This window comes from Garra rufa, chromosome 2, assembly GCF_049309525.1.
Source record: "Garra rufa chromosome 2, GarRuf1.0, whole genome shotgun sequence".
Classification (NCBI taxonomy): domain Eukaryota; kingdom Metazoa; phylum Chordata; class Actinopteri; order Cypriniformes; family Cyprinidae; genus Garra; species Garra rufa.
This window is the reverse complement of record NC_133362.1, coordinates 15689858-15710484: the sequence shown is the minus strand read 5'-3', so window position 1 is coordinate 15710484 and position 20627 is coordinate 15689858. Positions and strand designations below refer to the sequence as shown.

Sequence of the window (20627 nt, the reverse complement as noted above, 5' to 3'; positions counted from 1 at the left end):
ACTTCCTTGACTGAAGCATGACCGTCAGGTCAGGCCTCACATTAGAAGCCCCCGGCTAAGAGCGCCGCTGGTTTCTATCCCGCTGTGGAGGGGCCCAAATAGCGACGATTACTGTTTGTGCTTCGTGGTAAGAGGAGCTGGTACACGGGAGGGGCTGTTCATGCCCAGCAGCCACAGCTATGATGCGGTGAGGAAGATACCAATGAAAAGCCACCGCTTGCTTTCGTGCCTCCTGGTACCTGCTGATGACATAATCGACTGCATAGCCAAACAGGCCAGAAGGCACAAGCGGGGCATCCAGTAGGAAGATACCCTGTCGTTCTCTTTCATGTCAGATAGGGTCAACCACAGGTGCCTCTCCGCTGCCACCATTGCTGCCATAGACCGTCCAATGGCACGGGAGGCATGACATATGGCCTTTCAGGAGGTATGACATATCGACCCTCTTCCAAAAGACGCGCTTTTGCACCACATACAATCAAGGGGTGGAAGGGTAGGAGCCTTGGCAAAGCAGGCAGCTCAGGGAGCCATGGCAGAGCAGGCAACTGAAGAGGCCATGGTGGGCCATGGGGGAGCAGTCTTGGTCATGTAGCCCCCTAAAAAACTGAAAATTCTGGGTTCCTTGGCTGGAACAGGCTCTGGGCTGGAGGCCTCCCTAAACTGCATTTAGGAACAACACCCTGGCATTGACTCTGGATTTATGGTCTTCTCTGGCCAGACATGGAAACAACAGCGCTCCCTGTGTTTGATTCAAGCTCTGCTGCCCTCCCTGGGCCAGACGTGGGAACAACAGCCCTCCCACGTCAATAACTGAATGCTCCTTAAAAATTATACAGTAAAGCGTTTTCCTTAGAAATATGTATAGAAGATTAATTCTTTATATTTTTATGGGATATTGTAATGCCAAAAGGCAGCAGAGGGAGCCCTCACCCATGAACTGATTGTTGCTGCTCCCTCTGCTGCCTCGTTGGTTACTTCCTGTTTGGTGGCCATAAAACGAAGCCATTACCAAACAGAGAGTGCAAAGCATTGTTCTGCTGTGTGGAATCTACTCAACATTTTTCAGATTTCCTTGCCTTGTTTTTGTTATTTTCACAACTTGATTTCTTGTCATAGTTTTGCCATGGTTTTGTTTTGTTTGCTTTGTTTGTTTGCCTTGTTTATTGGTTACTATTTGGACTGCCCTCTCTGGTCTTGACGTCACCGACCAGGAAGCTTAAAAGCACGTCCGGATGGAACAGCGTCAGCTTTCTGTTTTCAGCAAGTGCTCTGTGTGCATGTCACTCTCCATTTTTCGTGCCAGTTTGCACAACTTTCTTTTTGAGAGTGATTGTTTGTCTGTCTGTCAAAATGTCTAAGAAGGGTGAAAATAAGCAGCAACATTACAAGCGGTGTGTCCCTCCTTGCTCTCGTTTCATCACAGGTGAGGATACACACAGCTTGTGTGTTGTCTGCATGGGAGTGGAGCATGCGGCATCAGCCCTCGAGGGGGCTGGTTGCCCGCATTGTGAGCGCATGCCTTTGTGTTTGCTCCGCTCCCGTAAGGCTCTCTTTGCACTCGTGGGGATCGCAAATTGGATCTGGCTGAGGGTATGGAGACGGGCGAGTCCCCATCTTCTGCCTCACCAGCCAGATCCGCTGCCCGCTCACTGGGATCGGAGGAGGTGGATGTGGAGGGCGTCGATGAGGATTCACGGCCTGATGACATCGCCGAGCTCCGTAGAACCGCTGATTTGTCTCTCCGCGCCACCAATTAGACCGCCCGTGCCATCGGCAGGTCTATGGTAGCTGTGGTGGCTGCGGAGAGGCACCTGTGGCTGACCCTGTCCAGCATCAAAGAAAAGGACAGGGTCTTCCACATGGACGCCCCGCTCGTGCCTTCGGGTCTGTTCATTGGCGCTGTCGATACAATCGTCGACAGACACCAGGAGGCGCGACGACAAGCAGCGGCGTTTCAGCGGTTCCTCCCTCGCCTTGCTCCAGCTCAGGGGTCTGCTGATGTTCAGCAGCCCTCACCGCAATCTAGCTCCTCATACAGGAAGGCCCAAAAGCAGAGCGTCGCCTCTCATGCTCCCCCCAGTGGTAAGGACTGAGGGCCACGTCGACGCTCTAGGCCGGGCTCTTCTAAGCCCAAGACTGACCTGAGGGTGGTCTTGCAGGCTAAGAAGAGTTCGGCCAAAAAGCCCTGACCATTATGGAGGGCCGATGGGGACAGTCCCCTCTGGGGAAGAGCGGTTAACACCTCATAATATGGTGCCCATATCTCCTCAGTGTCCCCAGGGGATCGCTTTGCCAACCCTGCCACCTCTGGTGCTTCAGGGCGCAGAGGTCCCCAGCGAGCATACCTCTCAGTCACCGCCCGACATCTGCTAACTGGGTGTGTTCCTGCCGGTCTGCTGCTTCAGCACCCCGAGTTAACTGTTCCTCTAACACCAGAGGTCAGCCTCGAGAGGCTGATTCCCTTAGTAGACTTTCTGGCAGCGTGGAAACTTCTGCCGAATGTCTCTCATTGGGTCCTGCAGACTGTAGAAAAGGGCTACCCTATTCAGTTCGGTGCCCCTCCTACGCGCTTCAGCTAAGTTTTTCCCACACTTGTGGGTCACGAGCAGGCTCTGGTTAAGGAACAAGAAGTAAACACCCTCCTGAGGAAGGAGGCCATCGAGGTGGTCCCTCCTCTCGAGCGAGATGCTGGGTTCTACAGCCGGTACTTCATTGTTCCCAAGAAGGATGGGGGCCTCAGGCCAATCTTAGATCTACGCTTGCTGAACCGTACAGTCATGCGCCTCAAGTTCAGTATGCTTACGGTCAAGCAGGTTGTGTCTCAAATCAGGTCCGAGGACTGGTTTGTGACAATAGATCTGAAGGACGAATATTTTCACAAATCCATCCTTCCCGAACACAGGAAGTTCTTGAGGTTTGCTTTCAGGGGTGAAGCATACCAATATCGGGTTCTTCCTTTCGGCCTTGCACTCTCACCCCGCACTTTCACGAAGTGTGTGGATGCAGCTCTGGCTCCTCTGAGACTCCAGGGCATCCGCATACTCATACTCAACTTGTGGAGTTTTGGTTCCTTGCCGCTGTCGCCTCTGGCTTGCTTAGTTGGGGACATTTTCCAGCGATATCGTATACTATTTGAACTGAACTGACGATGAAATCACTGAATTCATTGATGAACTGCCTTTAACTGAAAATTGATTGTTACAATAATGCGTTACTTACACACTATTGTGCTGTTTAAATACTGTGCAGTTGCTTTGACACAATCTGTATTGTAAAAGGCGCTATATAAATAAAGGTGACTTGACTTGACTTGACTCAACTACATCGACGACTGGCTGATTTTGGCCCAGTCCGATCAGATGGTGGTTCAACATTGAGATGTTGTTCTGTCACACATGAAAGTGCTGGGGTTAAGACTAAACGCCAAGAAGAGTGTGATTTCTCCATTACAGAGAACCACTTATCTAGGCGTGGTGTGGGATTCCTCCACGATGCAGGCACGTTTTTCTCCTGCTCGTGTCGAGTCAATCCTCACAGAAGTCGCGAAAGTCATAGAAGGCCGGTCACTCACTGTAAAGCGGTTCCAGAAACTGCTGGGTCTGATGGCAGCTGCGTCTAACATAATTCCTTTTGGCCTGCTGTACATGAGACCCCTTCAGTGGTGGCTCAAAACCAAGGGGTTCTCCCCGAGGGGAAACCGGCTTTGCATGATCAAGGTCACATGGCTATGCTTTCGTGCCTTAGACATGTGGAGGAAACCTTGGTTTCTGAATCAGGGCCCGGTGTTGGGAGCTCCTTGCCGCCGTGTCACGTTTGCAATGGATGCATCCCTCACTGGCTGGGGAGCGGTCATGAGTGGCCGCTCGGCCCGTGGTCTGTGGAGGGGCCATCATCTCACTTCGCACATCAATTGCCTGGAGATGTTGGCCGTGTTTCAGGCTCTGTTACACTTTCTCCCAGACCTAAGAGATCACCATGTGTTGGTGCACACTGACAACACAGCGGTGGTCTCTTACATCAACCACCAAGGAGGTCTGCGTTTGCGCCCCTTGTACAAGCGGTCGCACCAGATACTTGTGTGGTCCCCGGGGAAACTCCTCTCGCTGAGAGCAGTTCACATCCCTGGGCATCTCAATGTGGGAGCAGACGTCCTTTCGAGGCAGGGGCCGAGGCCCGGTGAATGGATGCTTCACCCTTTAGTGGTGAAGCAGATCTGGAGAATCTTTGGCCAGGCTCAGGTGGACCTCTTCGCAACTCACAAGAATGCGCAATGTCCCCTCTGGTTCTCTCTGAGTCATCCAGCTCCCTTGGGGCTGGATGCCATGGTACAGACATGGCCGAGGCTACATCTGTACGCTTTTTCCCCGATCGCTCTGTCACGGGAGTTCTGGCGAGAGTGCGCCGGGACGGGGTTCGACTTCTTTTAGTTGCCCCGTACTGGCCGGGTCGAGTTTGGTTCTCAGACCTGATTTTCCTCCTAGACGGCTCCCTCTGGGGGATTCCTGTCAGGACGGATCTCCTCTCACAGGCGGGAGGCGACATCATTCACCCCCGCCCGGAGCTATGGAAACTATGGGTTTGGACCCTGAGGGGGCACAACTTGTAGCTTCCAGTCTCCCAACTGAGGTTGTTGAGACCATCCTCCAGTCCAGAGCTCCCTCCATGAGGAAACTGTATGCCCTGAACTGGAGACTCTTCACTTCATGGTGCGGAGACCGCCAGTTTGACCCAGTTAACTGCCCTGTTGGTACAGTACTGGAGTTCTTACAGGGCCGTCTCTCCACCGGGTTGACCCACTCCACCTTGAAGGTCTATGTGGCAGCCATTTCTGCTTACCACGCCGCTCTTGGTGGCTCCTCAGTGGGCAGAAACCCCCTGGTTACACATTTCCTCCGCGGTGCGCTGAGGTTGAGGCCTAATATTCGCTAGGTTCTATGGCCTAGATCTCCGAGCCTCTCCTGGCTCCTTCGTTCTCTCGCCCTAATTGGCAGGGACACTTCTCCAGTATGGCGGCGTGGGCATTCTCGTTCTCAAAGCGTTTCGACGCAGCTCGAAGTTACCTGGAAGGGAACGTCTCAGGTTACGTATGTAACCCTAGTTCCCTGAAGGGAATGAGACGCTGCGTCTCGAGGCTATACTTCCGGCATTCCCTGCAGCGCTTGCTACTTCCAGAAGCTGATGCTGTTCTATCCGCACTTGCTTTTAAGCTTCCTGGTCGGTGACATCATCACGCCGGTGACGTCCCACGATTCCATTGGACTGATTGCACACATGATTCAGAGCGTGGTCACGCTGGAGGCGTTCCCAAAGCATTTCAACGCAGCGTCTCGTTCCTTTCAGGGAACTAGGGTTACATACATAACCTGAGACGTTTTTTTCTACTTATTAGAAATGGAGTCTACATACCCTGTTAAAATGTATTAATGTCCCATATCTCCAAAATGGTACAGTAAAATGGTTTCATATGAGGTGTGCATATAGTATGGGACGTCCTGAATGAGAACTGATCATTGTTTTTTTCTACTTATTAGAAATGGGTTTTTTATACCCCTCTAAAGTGTAATAATGACCCATATCTCAAAAATGCTACAGTAAAATGGTTTCATATGAGGTGTGCATATAGTATGGGACGTCCTGAATAAGAACTGATCATTGTTTTTTTCTACTTATTAGAAATGGGTTTTTTATACCCCTCTAAAGTGTAATAATGACCCATATCTCAAAAATGCTACAGTAAAATGGTTTCATATAAGGTGTGCATATAGTATGGGACGTCCTGAATGAGAACTGATCATTGTTTTTTTCTACTTATTAGAAATGGGGTCAATACACCCCTCTAAAGTGTAATAATGACCCATATCTCAAAAATGCTACAGTAAAATGGTTTCATATGAGGTGTGCATATAGTATGGGACGTCCTGAATAAGAACTGATCATTGTTTTTTTCTACTTATTAGAAATGGTTTTTTTATACCCCTCTAAAGTGTAATAATGACCCATATCTCAAAAATGCTACAGTAAAATGGTTTCATATAAGGTGTGCATATAGTATGGGACGTCCTGAATGAGAACTGATCATTGTTTTTTTCTACTTATTAGAAATGGGGTCAATAAACCCCTCTAAAGTGTAATAATGACCCATATCTCAAAAATGCTACAGTAAAGTGGTTTCATATGAGGTGTGCATATAGTATGGGACGTCCTGAATGAGAACGGATCATTGTTTTTTTCTACTTATTAGAAATGGGGTCAATAAACCCCTCTAAAGTGTAATAATGACCCATATCTCAAAAATGCTACAGTAAAATGGTTTCATATGAGGTGTGCATATAATATGGGACGTCCTGAATGAGAACTGATCATTGTTTTTTTCTACTTATTAGAAATGGGGTCAATACACCCCTCTAAAGTGTAATAATGACCCATATCTCAAAAATGCTACAGTAAAATGGTTTCATATGAGGTGTGCATATAGTATGGGACGTCCTGAATAAGAACTGATCATTGTTTTTTTCTACTTATTAGAAATGGTTTTTTTATACCCCTCTAAAGTGTAATAATGACCCATATCTCAAAAATGCTACAGTAAAATGGTTTCATATAAGGTGTGCATATAGTATGGGACGTCCTGAATGAGAACTGATCATTGTTTTTTTCTACTTATTAGAAATGGGGTCAATACACCCCTCTAAAGTGTAATAATGACCCATATCTCAAAAATGCTACAGTAAAATGGTTTCATATGAGGTGTGCATATAGTATGGGACGTCCTGAATGAGAACGGATCATTGTTTTTTTCTACTTATTAGAAATGGGGTCAATAAACCCCTCTAAAGTGTAATAATGACCCATATCTCAAAAATGCTACAGTAAAATGGTTTCATATGAGGTGTGCATATAATATGGGACGTCCTGAATGAGAACTGATCATTGTTTTTTTCTACTTATTAGAAATGGGGTCAATACACCCCTCTAAAGTGTAATAATGACCCATATCTCAAAAAAGCTACAGTAAAATGGTTTCATATGAGGTGTGCATATAATATGGGACGTCCTGAATGAGAACTGATCATTGTTTTTTTCTACTTATTAGAAATGGGATTTTTATACCCCTCTAAAGTGTAATAATGACCCATATCTCAAAAATGCTACAGTAAAATGGTTTCATATAAGGTGTGCATATAGTATGGGACGTCCTGAATGAGAACTGATCATTGTTTTTTTCTACTTATTAGAAATGGGTTTTTTATACCCCTCTAAAGTGTAATAATGTCCCATATCTCAAAAATGCTACAGTAAAATGGTTTCATATGAGGTGTGCATATAGTATGGGACGTCCTGAATAAGAACTGATCATTGTTTTTTTCTACTTATTAGAAATGGGTTTTTTATACCCCTCTAAAGTGTTATAATGACCCATATCTCAAAAATGCTACAGTAAAATGGTTTCATATGAGGTGTGCATATAGTATGGGACGTCCTGAATAAGAACTGATCATTGTTTTTTTCTACTTATTAGAAATGGGTTTTTTATACCCCTCTAAAGTGTAATAATGTCCCATATCTCAAAAATGCTACAGTAAAATGGTTTCATATGAGGTGTGCATATAGTATGGGACGTCCTGAATGAGAACTGAACATTGTTTTTTTCTACTTATTAGAAATGGGTTTTTTATACCCCTCTAAAGTGTTATAATGACCCATATCTCAAAAATGCTACAGTAAAATGGTTTCATATGAGGTGTGCATATAGTATGGGATGTCCTGAATAAGAACTGATCATTGTTTTTTTCTACTTATTAGAAATGGGGTCAATACACCCCTCTAAAGTGTAATACTGACCCATATCTCAAAAATGCTACAGTAAAATGGTTTCATATGAGGTGTGCATATAATATGGGACGTCCTGAATGAGAACTGATCATTGTTTTTTTCTACTTATTAGAAATGGGGTCAATACACCCCTCTAAAGTGTAATAATGACCCATATCTCAAAAATGCTACAGTAAAATGGTTTCATATGAGGTGTGCATATAGTATGGGACGTCCTGAATGAGAACTGATCATTGTTTTTTTCTACTTATTAGAAATGGGGTCAATAAACCCCTCTAAAGTGTAATAATGACCCATATCTCAAAAATGCTACAGTAAAATGGTTTCATATAAGGTGTGCATATAGTATGGGACGTCCTGAATAAGAACTGATCATTGTTTTTTTCTACTTATTAGAAATGGGTTTTTTATACCCCTCTAAAGTGTAATAATGTCCCATATCTCAAAAATGCTACAGTAAAATGGTTTCATATGAGGTGTGCATATAGTATGGGACGTCCTGAATAAGAACTGATCATTGTTTTTTTCTACTTATTAGAAATGGGTTTTTTATACCCCTCTAAAGTATAATAATGTCCCATATCTCAAAAATGCTACAGTAAAATGGTTTCATATGAGGTGTGCATATAGTATGGGACGTCCTGAATGAGAACTGATCATTGTTTTTTTCTACTTATTAGAAATGGGGTCAATACACCCCTCTAAAGTGTAATAATGACCCATATCTCAAAAATGCTACAGTAAAATGGTTTCATATGAGGTGTGCATATAGTATGGGACGTCCTGAATGAGAACGGATCATTGTTTTTTTCTACTTATTAGAAATGGGGTCAATAAACCCCTCTAAAGTGTAATATTGACCCATATCTCAAAAATGCTACAGTAAAATGGTTTCATATAAGGTGTGCATATAGTATGGGACGTCCTGAATAAGAACTGATCATTGTTTTTTTCTACTTATTAGAAATGGGTTTTTTATACCCCTCTAAAGTGTAATAATGTCCCATATCTCAAAAATGCTACAGTAAAATGGTTTCATATAAGGTGTGCATATAGTATGGGACGTCCTGAATGAGAACTGATCATTGTTTTTTTCTACTTATTAGAAATGGGGTCAATACACCCCTCTAAAGTGTAATAATGACCCATATCTCAAAAATGCTACAGTAAAATGGTTTCATATGAGGTGTGCATATAATATGGGACGTCCTGAATAAGAACTGATCATTGTTTTTTTCTACTTATTAGAAATGGGGTCAATAAACCCCTCTAACGTGTAATAATGACCCATATCTCAAAAATGGTACTGTAAAATGGTTTCATATGAGGTGTGCATATAGTATGGGACGTCCTGAATAAGAACTGATCATTGTTTTTTTCTACTTATTAGAAATGGGGTCAATATACCCCTCTAAAGTCTAATACTGTCCCATATCAGAAAAGAACCATCAAAGACACCAACAAATAACACGGATATTAAAGCAGAAATGCAAATAAATAAGTAAGTAAACATTCACGAGTATTTTGTAGTATTATTTCTCAGTCCTGGGCGTCTAAACGAAAAGCGCTCTGCAAGCGCGTTCTCTCTGGGCTGTTTCTGATACTACCGTAATGACTGTAATATGCGCGCACTTTTAAAGTCAATCGCGGCTGGCTTGACCGTGTTTTTCTGAACCGCGGCTGGCTTTACCGCAGTTCCTGATCCGCGGCTGTTTACCACAAACACACCATTTATCCGTTATTTTGATTTCAAATACAAACGTGCTTTTTCAGCATTGTGATACTCTTTTATCACAGTACACTAATACAATTCTAGATATATTCACGTTTAAACTCAACGTATAATAAACAACGTATTATTCAATGCACTTGCACAGCAACCGCGTGCAGTGTGAACGCTCTAGTCTAATCCGTTAACATGGGTGCGGAAAAAAATACTCAACGCATAAGCACTGCAGACGGAGTATGTGTGAAACAGGCGTAACTAAACAGCATGCTCAACTAGCGGGTGCGTCTTTGATTTGTTTTTCGTTATCTTCCGCCATTCTTCTCACTTCTCTTTTTTTCTGCGCTTCTTCTCTGATGTTGTAAGATAACTTGTGTTCTTCACTGGCCGCTGCTTCCGCCGCTTTACGCCTATTTACTCGAACAGCGCCCCCCGCAAACAGAATGGTAGATATTGGGTAGTGACAGTGACACTGACGACGGGTAAATTAATCATTTGTGTTGTAATAAAATATCGATATTGGCCGTTAGTGTATCGATTATTTATTGCGACAGAGAGCACAACAATATATTGCAATATCGATTTTTTTTCCCACCCCTAGTGTGTATGTGTGTGTGTGTGAAAGGATAAAAAAAGAAAGAAATAGATGTTCACTGTCACTTTATGACTCAGATCAGAGGCCTCAATAATTGGCTAGAGCGTGCTTCTTTCTTTGTTGTGTTCCATCAGTACAGACACTGACAATACTCCACTGCCACTAGGTGAAGTCAACCCATTTGCAAAGCTTACACAGTGAAAGTCGTGACGTATTGTCAAGTATGGTGACCCATACTCGAAATTGCATTTAACCCATCCAAGTGCACACACACAGCAGTGAGAAGTGAACAAACACACACACACACACACACACACACACACACACACACACACACACACACACACACACACACACACACACACACACACACACACACACACACACACACACACACGTTGGGTTTACATGTTTTATGGGGACATTCCATAGGCGTAATGGCTTTTATACTGTACAAACCGTATTTTCTATCGCCCTACACCTACCCTACACCTAAACCTAGCCCTCACAGGAGATTGTGCATACTTTTACTTCCTCAAAAAAACTCATTGTTCCAGATTTATAAGCCTGTTTCCTCATGGGGACCTGAGAAATGTCCCCACAAGGTCAAAATCTACTGGTATTCCTATCCTTGTGGGGACATTTGGTCCCCACAACGTGATGAATACCAGGTGCACACACACACACACACACACACACACACACACACACACACACACACACACTGCAAACACACACCAGGTTCACTTCCTTGCTCAAGGGCACTTCAGTCATGGAATTGAAGGTGGAACTGTTCATTCACAATCCCCACCTTCGATTTCTTCCGGTGTGGGAATCGAACCGGAAACCTTTGGGTTACAAGCCCAACTCCCTCACTATTAGGCCACGGCTGCCCTCACAGGGTACACAACACATTTAAATGCTAGTGACAAGGCTCAGATTGCAGAAAGATGATACGGGGATTGCATCAGCGACAATGATGAATGAATAAAAACATGTACAGTTACAAGCAAGAATAGTGATGCCATATCAAATATCACTTTACTTAAAGGGATAGTTCACCCAAAAATGAAAATTCTGCCATTGATTACTCACCCTTGTTGTTCCAAACCTGTAAGACCGTTCATCTTTGGAACACAAATTAAGATATTTTTGATGAAATCCAAGAGCTTTTCAACCCAGACAGCAAGAGTACTACCACAGTCAAGGAACAGAAACGTAGTAAGGACATTGTTAAAATAGTCCATGTGAAATCAGTGGTTCAACTATCATTTTATGAAGCTATAAGAATACTTTTTATGCGCAAAAGAAAACAAAAATAACTTTATTCAACAAATCAACAGGTTTGGAACGACATGAGGGCACGTAATTAATGACAGAATTTTCATTTTTGGGTGAACTATCCCTTTAAATGATCAATCATATTCAGTTATTCATTGACTTCTAAATTATTTTTACTTTCATTTTCGTCATAGTAATTAATTTGGAACTCTAAATATATAGACAAAATGTCTATCAACTACATGTCTACTAATTGCATAAATAACATCAAAAGGTTAATTGGTCACTGTACCTCTGCCGTAAATCTCTATTCCTGAGTGGAAGACTCCAATACCCAGAGTGGAGGTGTATTCATTTATCCAGTACTAAAAGAGCAAGAGAGATATATAGATCATTATATAATATATATAATACACAGTGGTGGCCAAAAATATTAGAACACTAGTATTTTCACCAGTTGAAAAAGATTGTAAGTCAGTTATTTCTATCTTTGCTGTAGTGTGTCAGTAGGAAATATCAGTTTACATTTCCAAACATTCATTTTGCCATTAATTGTAATAATCCAGTGAGATTTTACAAGGAGTCTGACAACAGCCATTGCTCCACACAGAGATCTGATCTCATCATCATCCAGTCTGTCTGGAATGACATGAAGAAACAGAACAAACTGAGACAGACTAAATCCAGAAATACTGTGGCAACGTCTCCAAGATGCTTTAAGAAACCTACCTGCAGAGCTACAGTACTGTTAAAAGTTTTAGGCAGTTGTGTAAAAATGCTGTAAAATGAGGATGCTGTCAAAAATAAGGTTATAAATACATTTTCTTTATCAATTAACTTCTATTAACTAAATTAAATAAACATTTGGTCAGACGATTGTTTGCATTTAAAGCAACTTCTGCCCTAGGTGCATTTGTGCATAGCTTTTTAAAGTAGATTTGCAGGTAGGTCTCTTATATTATCTTAGAGACATTGCTTTTGGATTTACTTCTTGATATATATATATATATATATATATATATATATATATATATATATATATATATAGGGTCCTGTTAGCTACAAGGCATTAAAATCAATGAATGCTACAAAACCCTGACACACACTATACAATACAAGCTGTAAAGTGGAGGGGGAGGGGTGAATATTCAAAGAAAATGTGTCTGTGTGAGGCCAAAAAGGTGCTCCAGCTGCCCTTCATGAATAATAGAACATGCAGAACATGATTTAATGTACACAGAAAAAAAAATCTAGCCTATCCCCATTCCTCTGATTAAATGTACATGTAAGATAAATTGATAAAAATACAGTGTACTTATATGCACTCATTAAGTCACTTTCTTGGTGTTTTATGACACAACACTGCATTAAATTTAGTCATTTACACATGACATGATTTGATTACAATGGTGAAAAGTTGTGTTACTTTATAAATAAAAAGCTAAAAAAATAGGAGTAGGCCTACCACAATCACTGATCTCTATTTATGTATATGTATGTATATGTTTATTTATATAAACAGTGGGTGTGGCCATTAGTACATTTTATGGGTCTGGCTTCTGGTCTTATCTGGGTCCAGCTATTTTTAGCTGTACAAACAGCTTGTTTGGCTGCTTGATATTGCAAATTGGTGTGTATTACCATATTATTTTAATTTATGATCTTAATTATGAACATTGTTTTGCAGTCCAAACAATATTACTGCTTACTGCGCGTTGTTATTCTTCTGGTTATTTCTCTACAGTGGCTAACTCTCGCCCATAGGCTTACTTTTGCGTTAAAAATTAGGTGGATAGACCACATAGAAGTGTGATCACAACTTTTCTGTACTTGTAAAGTGTGTTTGGATTATAATGAGATGACAGCGCCTTCTCCAGCACGGGAGGAGAAAGACACACGCTCTAGACCTGCACATCAATATCGCTGTCAGTATTAAACCCAGGCAAAGTAGGTTTGTAATCGTGTTTTCAAAATGAAAACTCTCTGTCAGCGGCTCAGATTTTTTATTACTACATTGTGATCACTCATACATTGTTTCCTAAAGTCTTCACCAGTGCATTGTTATTTCATTTTAACATTTGTTATTACATGCAAAATACACAAAATTAGACCCAGAGGTTGCAGGTAAACAGTGTAAAGGATGTAAAATAAATAACAAAAAGGTTAACGAGCTTACCATGTCATACACATTAAGAATAACGGGTTCATTTGCCATCCTGAGAGAGAAGCGCGCTCGATCCCTTAAAATAACGGGCGTTTATTGCTCTCTGGTGTCGGATCCAAAGAAGATTAAAACCCACAGCGAAGTCGCTACGCCAGCATCCAGAAGACCAAAACACAATATAAATGATTTGCTCTTGTCATTTTATCCATCAAAGAGTCATTATGTGAGATGTTTAGCAGGGCTCGGGGGCCTAGTCGCGTTACTAAAGGAGAAACAGCGGCTGCAGAGGTAGACACGGACAAGGAAAGGCAACAGGGCATCAGTTTCCATCAATGGTCAATCTAGCGGTAGAAAAAACAGGCACTTGTGGCCTCCGGGTGCGCAGCGCGCTGACAGTCTCCGGTAAACGCGAGAGGAGCACAGGCACCGAGTTAGACGGATTTTTCGCCGATTTAACAAGGGTAGACACTGACCAAAAAAAGTCCTGAAAGGGCGCAGATGATCGGTGATGCACAACGACCGGCTGTCAATCACACCAGGAGTTTGAATTCCCGTTAAGACGACAGATATTCCATGTAGGTTTCGGTTGCACGGGTTTTGCCGCTTGTCTGAGCGCAGGGGTCGCAGCTGTGGTGTTGAAGGGAGCTTGGTGCAGTCCCGACCGTAACAGCCATCAGCGCCGCAGTCCCGGGGTTTGTCCTCATGGAGGCCGCGCTGAGCAGCACGGACGCGGAGTGTGAAAATTCCTAAGCTCGGTTCACGGTGCTGATGATGACATCACTTTGGCCGGGTCGCGAGCGTGAGGATCCTAGAGTGCACTAGAATCAGCGGGGCGTGCGATTATTACATCATCATGATGATCAGTACGCAGCGCGTCCAGCATCCCCCTCCATCCGCGCCGAACGTTGTATCGGGGCGGGGGCGATGCGTTATTCCGATCTACAAATAATAACATGATTCTGAGCTCACTGCGAAAGCTGAACTATGTGTTTACTGCATATGCATGTATTTATAGATCTTCTTTTGAAATGTTTACTGTGCATCTGAAGAATGTGATATATGCTTGCCATGACTGACTAACATAAAGTACACTGAAAAAAATTGGCGTAATTTTAATGGGGAAAGTATAATGCAACCAATATATAAAATATAAAAATATTAAAGTTTAATTATATTTTAAAATAAAATACATGTGATTTTACAGTAAAACATTGTTTTTAGAAGTAAAAGTCTGCACGAATGTGTAATTTACTGAAATAATATTTATCAAGGTTTGCACTTAAAGGAATAGTTCACTTTTAGAACAAAAATGTACAGATAATTTACTCACCCCCTTTTCATCCAAGATGTTAATGTCTTTCTTTCCTCAGTCGTAAAGAAATGGTGTTTTTTGAGGAAAACATTTCAGGATTTCTCTCCTTATAATGGACTTCTATGGTGCCCCGAGTTTGAACTTCCAAAATGCAAATTAAATGCAGCTTCAAAGGGCTCTAAACAATCCCAGCCAAGGAAGAAGGGTCTTATCTAGCGAAAGGATATAAATATTTATACACCTTTTTAACCTCAAATGCTCATCTTGCCGAGCTAGACAAGACAAGCATTTGAGGTTAAAGGTATATAAATTGTAATTTTTTTAGAAAATAACCCGTCATTTTGATGGATAAGACCCTTCTTTCCTCGGCTGTGATCGTTTAGAGCCATTTAAAGCTGCATTTTGGAAGTTCAAACTCAGGGACACCATAGAAGTCCATTATATAGAGAGAAATCCTGAAATGTTTTCCTCAAAAAACAATTTCCTTACGACTGAAGAAAGACAGACATGAACATCTTGGATGACAAGGGGGTTTTTGTTCTGAAAGTGAACTACTCCTTTAAGTCACGATTTGCTCAGTTACCCAGATGCGCGGCCATATAGTTGGAGATACTTGGATGTGAACAACAGCATTGATTGCATGGTTAATGTACTACTGAATACAGTGTTAATTTGATAATTTATGCTGTCTAAACCACAGAAAAAACATGTGGAAGCTGCTAAATCATATAGAGAAGGACTTGTTGTCAAAGATTCTTGCCCTGGAAATCCTGGTTTAGTTTGGCCAACCACAAACGCCTTTTGTTCCTCAGACAGTTTTTTGCACTGAACTTTTGGCTCCAAAGTCTTTAGGACTCTAAATGTTTTTCCCGGTTTGACCAATTAGTACAGCCCATAACATGACAATAATTTACCATTTTCAGCAGTAATAATCAGCAAAATATGCGAGTTTTGTTAAGCTCAATGGCATTGTTTGTGTTCAGTGCTGTCAAAATGGCCAATTGATGACACATTGTGAAAACACACTATTGACTACTTTATAAAAAATAACTATTTTAGGTCATACACTGGAAAAAGTTAGACTACTTTGAAACAATTTTCAGAAATTGGTAGTAAATTTCACAAATAAATGTTTGTAAAACATACTTCATTAATCTTGGATACCAAAATGTATCCACGTTATAGAGTGTTTTCACGATGCGTCATAAATCGTATATTTTGCTGATTATTGCTGCTGAAAAGAGTCAATTACTGTCATGTTTTGGGCTGTACTAATCAGTCAGACAAGGAAAAACATTTGGAGTGCTACAGACTGCCAAAAGTGATAACAAATCAAAGAGAAGAGTGCAAAAAAACAGTCTGAGATTTGTGGTGGCCAAACTTAACCAGGATTTTCAGGGCATAAATCTTGACAACATTCGTGTTTGTTCTTATCATTTCCAGTCAGGTAGGTGAAATATTAGGCTAATATCTTAATTATTACTGCTCATACATATGTTTACCTATTAACTTTAGTTTGTCAAAATATTGCGTCCTTTCCTGCTTACTATGTCCTTCTCTATATGATTTAGCAGCTTCCACATGTTTTTTCTGTGGTTTAGACAGCATCATTTAGCAGAACAATGTATTCAGTATATATTAACCATGCAATTAATGCTGTTGTTTACATCTGAATATAACCAATATGGCTGCGCATCCGGGTAACTGACCAAACCGTGACGTAAGTGCAAACCCTCTATTTTATTTTTTTATTTTTTTATTTTTTTTACGCAGAAGCCGCTTTCTGTGAATGTAAAGAAACTGTTTGCTCTACAAACCAGTGTGTTCATAACTAAGATAATACATTACAATAATATGGTAAGACACACCAGTTTACAATATCAAGCAGCAAAATGATCTGTTTTGTACAGCTAATATAATATAGCTGGAAGCGAATGACACCAGAAGCATTATATTTACAGACGGCCGCGCTCACACTTAAAGGAAAAATAAGGTGGATATAAAAGTAAAAAACACTTTGTAATTTGGGGTAAAGACGCATTCCCAGAATTCCCGCAAGCCAACTTTATTTAAAAGGTTAGATTCTTTTTATATTTTTTAATATAAAAGTTATGCACATTGGAGATACTTATATGGTATTTTTGTTATTTAGTTATTGTTTGCTGCAAACCTTATGATGTAATTATTGGCCACACTTGATGAATTTAACCTTTTTTTTGGCAGTGTATCATAACAGGGCTCATTTGAGATAGTGCTCAACACTCTCACATGATTTATTTGTGACAGAGAGAGGGTGGGAGTTAGCTTTAATGCTTAATATGTGTGTAAGGCTGTCAGTCGTCATAGGTTTAGTATTTGATTGATGGCGTCTGAGCAAAATTGCATCGCTAGCTTGTAGAGTATGTGCTTCCTATGTGCTTTGGAATTGATGCCCCGTCAGCAGAAATCTTGTCTAAAGTACAGTAAGCACATACAGGAGTGTGTTAGACATGTTTTAGCCATGTAGCTGTAGCATTTCAATATTAAAACTGCATTAAAGAGCACCGTCATTAGCATTTGCCGATTTTCCATAGTGACTTACAGTGCATTTATTACATTTCCTTAACTCAAAATGGTTGTAAATATCCCATATTGAATCCCCAACCTTTGTTTTAAATGTTGTAAATAACCCAAATGTTTATTGTAAATAGCCTATATCTTTAATCATGCTGATGCCATCACCCTTTCTGCTTCAGCCATGTGAGGTAATGTAATACAAGTCTCCGGAGGAAGTACTGCATTATCATTCTCTTTCGTTTCCCTCTCCTACTTTAAGTGCATTCAGACGCTGCTGCCTTTGAGTGTATTGATTTCTGATGAGGAGGACTAATACACACACCGACATAGACCCACACAAACATGCACATACCAGTACTCATTTGTCAAAGGCATCTGCTTCCCCTCTCAGACAGCAGACAGAGAGACAGCAGTCTATCCATTTAGACAGAAAGACAGCAGCAGTCCATCCAGTCACTCAGACAGCATGTTATCCTGAGTCGATCATCCGAATGGGACCCAGATACAGGCAATTCTTTGCATTTCATCCATCCCTAACAAAAGAAATTGATGAACCAGAGAAAGCATCTTGTTTTTTTATAATACAAAATATTTTGAATCTGTATGTTTGTGGTGGCATATACAGTGCCTTTGATTTTTTTCACATTTTGTTATGTTGCTGCCTTGTGTTAAACTGCTTTAAATTACCTTTTTTCCACATCAATTTACACTCCATACGCAATACTGGCAAAGCAAAAAAGCTGTTGTTCAAACATCTAAATGCATTTACAAAATAAAAAAATGTATGATTCCATTGCATAAGTATACATACCCTTATCTGAGACAGTTGAAATTTAGCTTAGGAGCGTTTATATTACTTGTAAACCTTTAGTGAAATTAACCTGTGGCAAATTCAGTTGAATGAGTATGATTTGGAAATGCACACATTTTAATAAATGGTCTAACAGCTGAAAATGCACATCAGAGCAAAAACCAAGCCTTGAGGTAAAAAAAAACTGCTTGTGAGAGCTTAGAGGCAGGACTGCATCAAGTCACACATCTGGGGAAGAGTTCAGGGGAAAAAAATTGCTGCATTGCAGGAGAAGCATGTAGTCTCTGTTACCCTTAATGGAAGACGTTCTCTTCCTAGAGCTGGTCTCCTGGCCAAACTGAGCAATTGATGGAGAAGGGCTTTGGTTAGAGTGGTGACAGAAGCTGACAGTCACTCTAGTTGAGCTCCATGATCATATGTGGAGATAGGAAAAACCTACAGAAGGACAAACATCACTGCAACACTCCACCGATCTGGGCTTAATGGCGGTGTACCAAGACTCAATCCTTTCCTCAGCGAAGACATTCACACTTGGCATTTGCAAAAAAGAACTTAAAGGACCCTCAGATTGTGAGAAACAAGATTTCGTGGTCTGATGAACCTCAATTCCAAGCATCATGTTTGGAGGAAACCAAACACTGTTCATCAACTGCAGAGTACCATCCTAAAAGTAAAGTGTGCTGGTAGCAGCCTCGTGTTGTGGGGCTGTTTTTCAGAAGCAGATACTGAAGGTCTTGTCAGGGTAGAAGAAAACCTCAATGCACCAAAATATTGAGATAGCTTTAATGAAAACCCAGTCCAGGGCATTCAGAACCTCAGACTGGGCCGAAGGTTTAACTTCCAACAGGGCCCTAAGCACACAGCAAGAGTGGCTTATAGACAACTCCGTGAATGTCCTCAAGTGGTCCAGCCACAGGCTTGAACCCAATCAAATATTTCTGGAGAAACCTGAAAATGGGTCCCCATCCAACCTGACAGAGCTTGAGAGGTGAAGAGATAAAGAGAAGAATTGCAAATGATTGCCAAATGCTGATGTGTAAAGCTTGTTGCGTCACACCCAAAAAGACTTTCTTCACAATCCGCTCGCTGCCTGCCCCATAAATTGGCTGTAAAAAAAAAATGCGTCTCTGTGGTCAGCCTAGGGTCTGAGATATGCCAAAAAAACAATCGGTGCTACCAACCATTCCATAGAAAAACAAACAGTGTTCCAACCACTTGTGGACTTTCGCTCTGCCTCCCTCACATCCCTGCACCAGTGCGAAAGTCCACAACACCAACCCCCTGACGGTGATTGGTTGGAACACTGTTTGTTTTTCTATGGAATGGTTGGTAGCACCGATTGTTTTTTTGGCATATCTCAGACCCTAGGCTGACCACAGAGATGCGTTTTTTTTACAGCCAATTTATGGGGCAGGCAGCGAGTGGATCATAAAGAAAGGTCAGCTGAATGTGTCACTTTATGGTTCAGGCTTGAAATCGCTTATACAGCCTTTAAGGGTATGAATACCTATGCAATGCACTTATTTCAGTTTTTTATTTTTTAATGCATTTACAAAGATGTGACAATTCTGTTTTTGTTTGGAATGTATATTGATGTGGTAAAAATAATTTAAAGCAGTTTGACATAAGGCAGCAACACAAAACGTAAAACACTGAAGGGGTATGAAAACTTTCACAAGGCACTGCATGCATACACGGCAGGATGGATCCATGCTTTCATGTTTTTTGCGCCAAATTCTGACTTTGCCAACCAAATGTTGCAACAGACATTGAGACTCATCTGACCAAACAACCTTTTTCCAATCTTCGACTGTCAAATTTTGGATAGCCCCGTGTGAATTGTAGTCTTCTTGTAGCCTCGCTAAAAAAACACAGTTCAAGTTTTCAGACCATTTGAAGTTCGATAGTTTGATTTTGACTTAATATATATGTGTGCAAGTTTTTTTTTTACTTACGTTTTTAATATTAGTTTTCCCGTTAACGCCATTATATTGTTCATTCCGACTGATTCGCGAACGCGCAGAAACACAGAAGAGGCGGGATTTATCGGATGAACAACCGAACATAATCAGTCACATCCAATCATATCGTGATGGGGGCTGTAATTTTACCTGCTGGTGTCGCTGTTTGACCGTTTTACTTTAGAAAAACGGGTTATTAATACGCTTTTTGCATCATATTTTATAATATTTGCTTTGTTTTATTTTTGTACTATATTTGTACTTATTCAGTTTTCTAAGGAGACACTGCCTCCCCTGCCTCCTCAGAGGAAACACCATAAGAGCTGTCCAAAAAGTGTCAAGCATTGTAATACGAAATATAGACACTTATCAAAGAAAAAAAAAAAAA

The 20627-nt window shown here is 41.4% G+C and overlaps 1 protein-coding gene across 1 annotated transcript in view; it reads right to left on the bottom strand.

Moving 5' to 3' along the window:
* Positions 1-14638, bottom strand: part of LOC141325214 (deubiquitinase DESI2) — a 28036-nt gene extending 13398 nt beyond the window's left edge. The window contains exons 1-2 of the mRNA XM_073833769.1: positions 13612-14638; positions 11728-11800 (exon numbers count right to left, since the gene is read on the bottom strand). Coding sequence (XP_073689870.1) covers positions 11728-11800; positions 13612-13650 — 112 coding nt within the window. The 5' untranslated portion in view covers positions 13651-14638. The remainder of the gene's footprint in view (positions 1-11727; positions 11801-13611) is intronic.
* Between the last annotated feature and the right edge of the window lie 5989 nt (positions 14639-20627).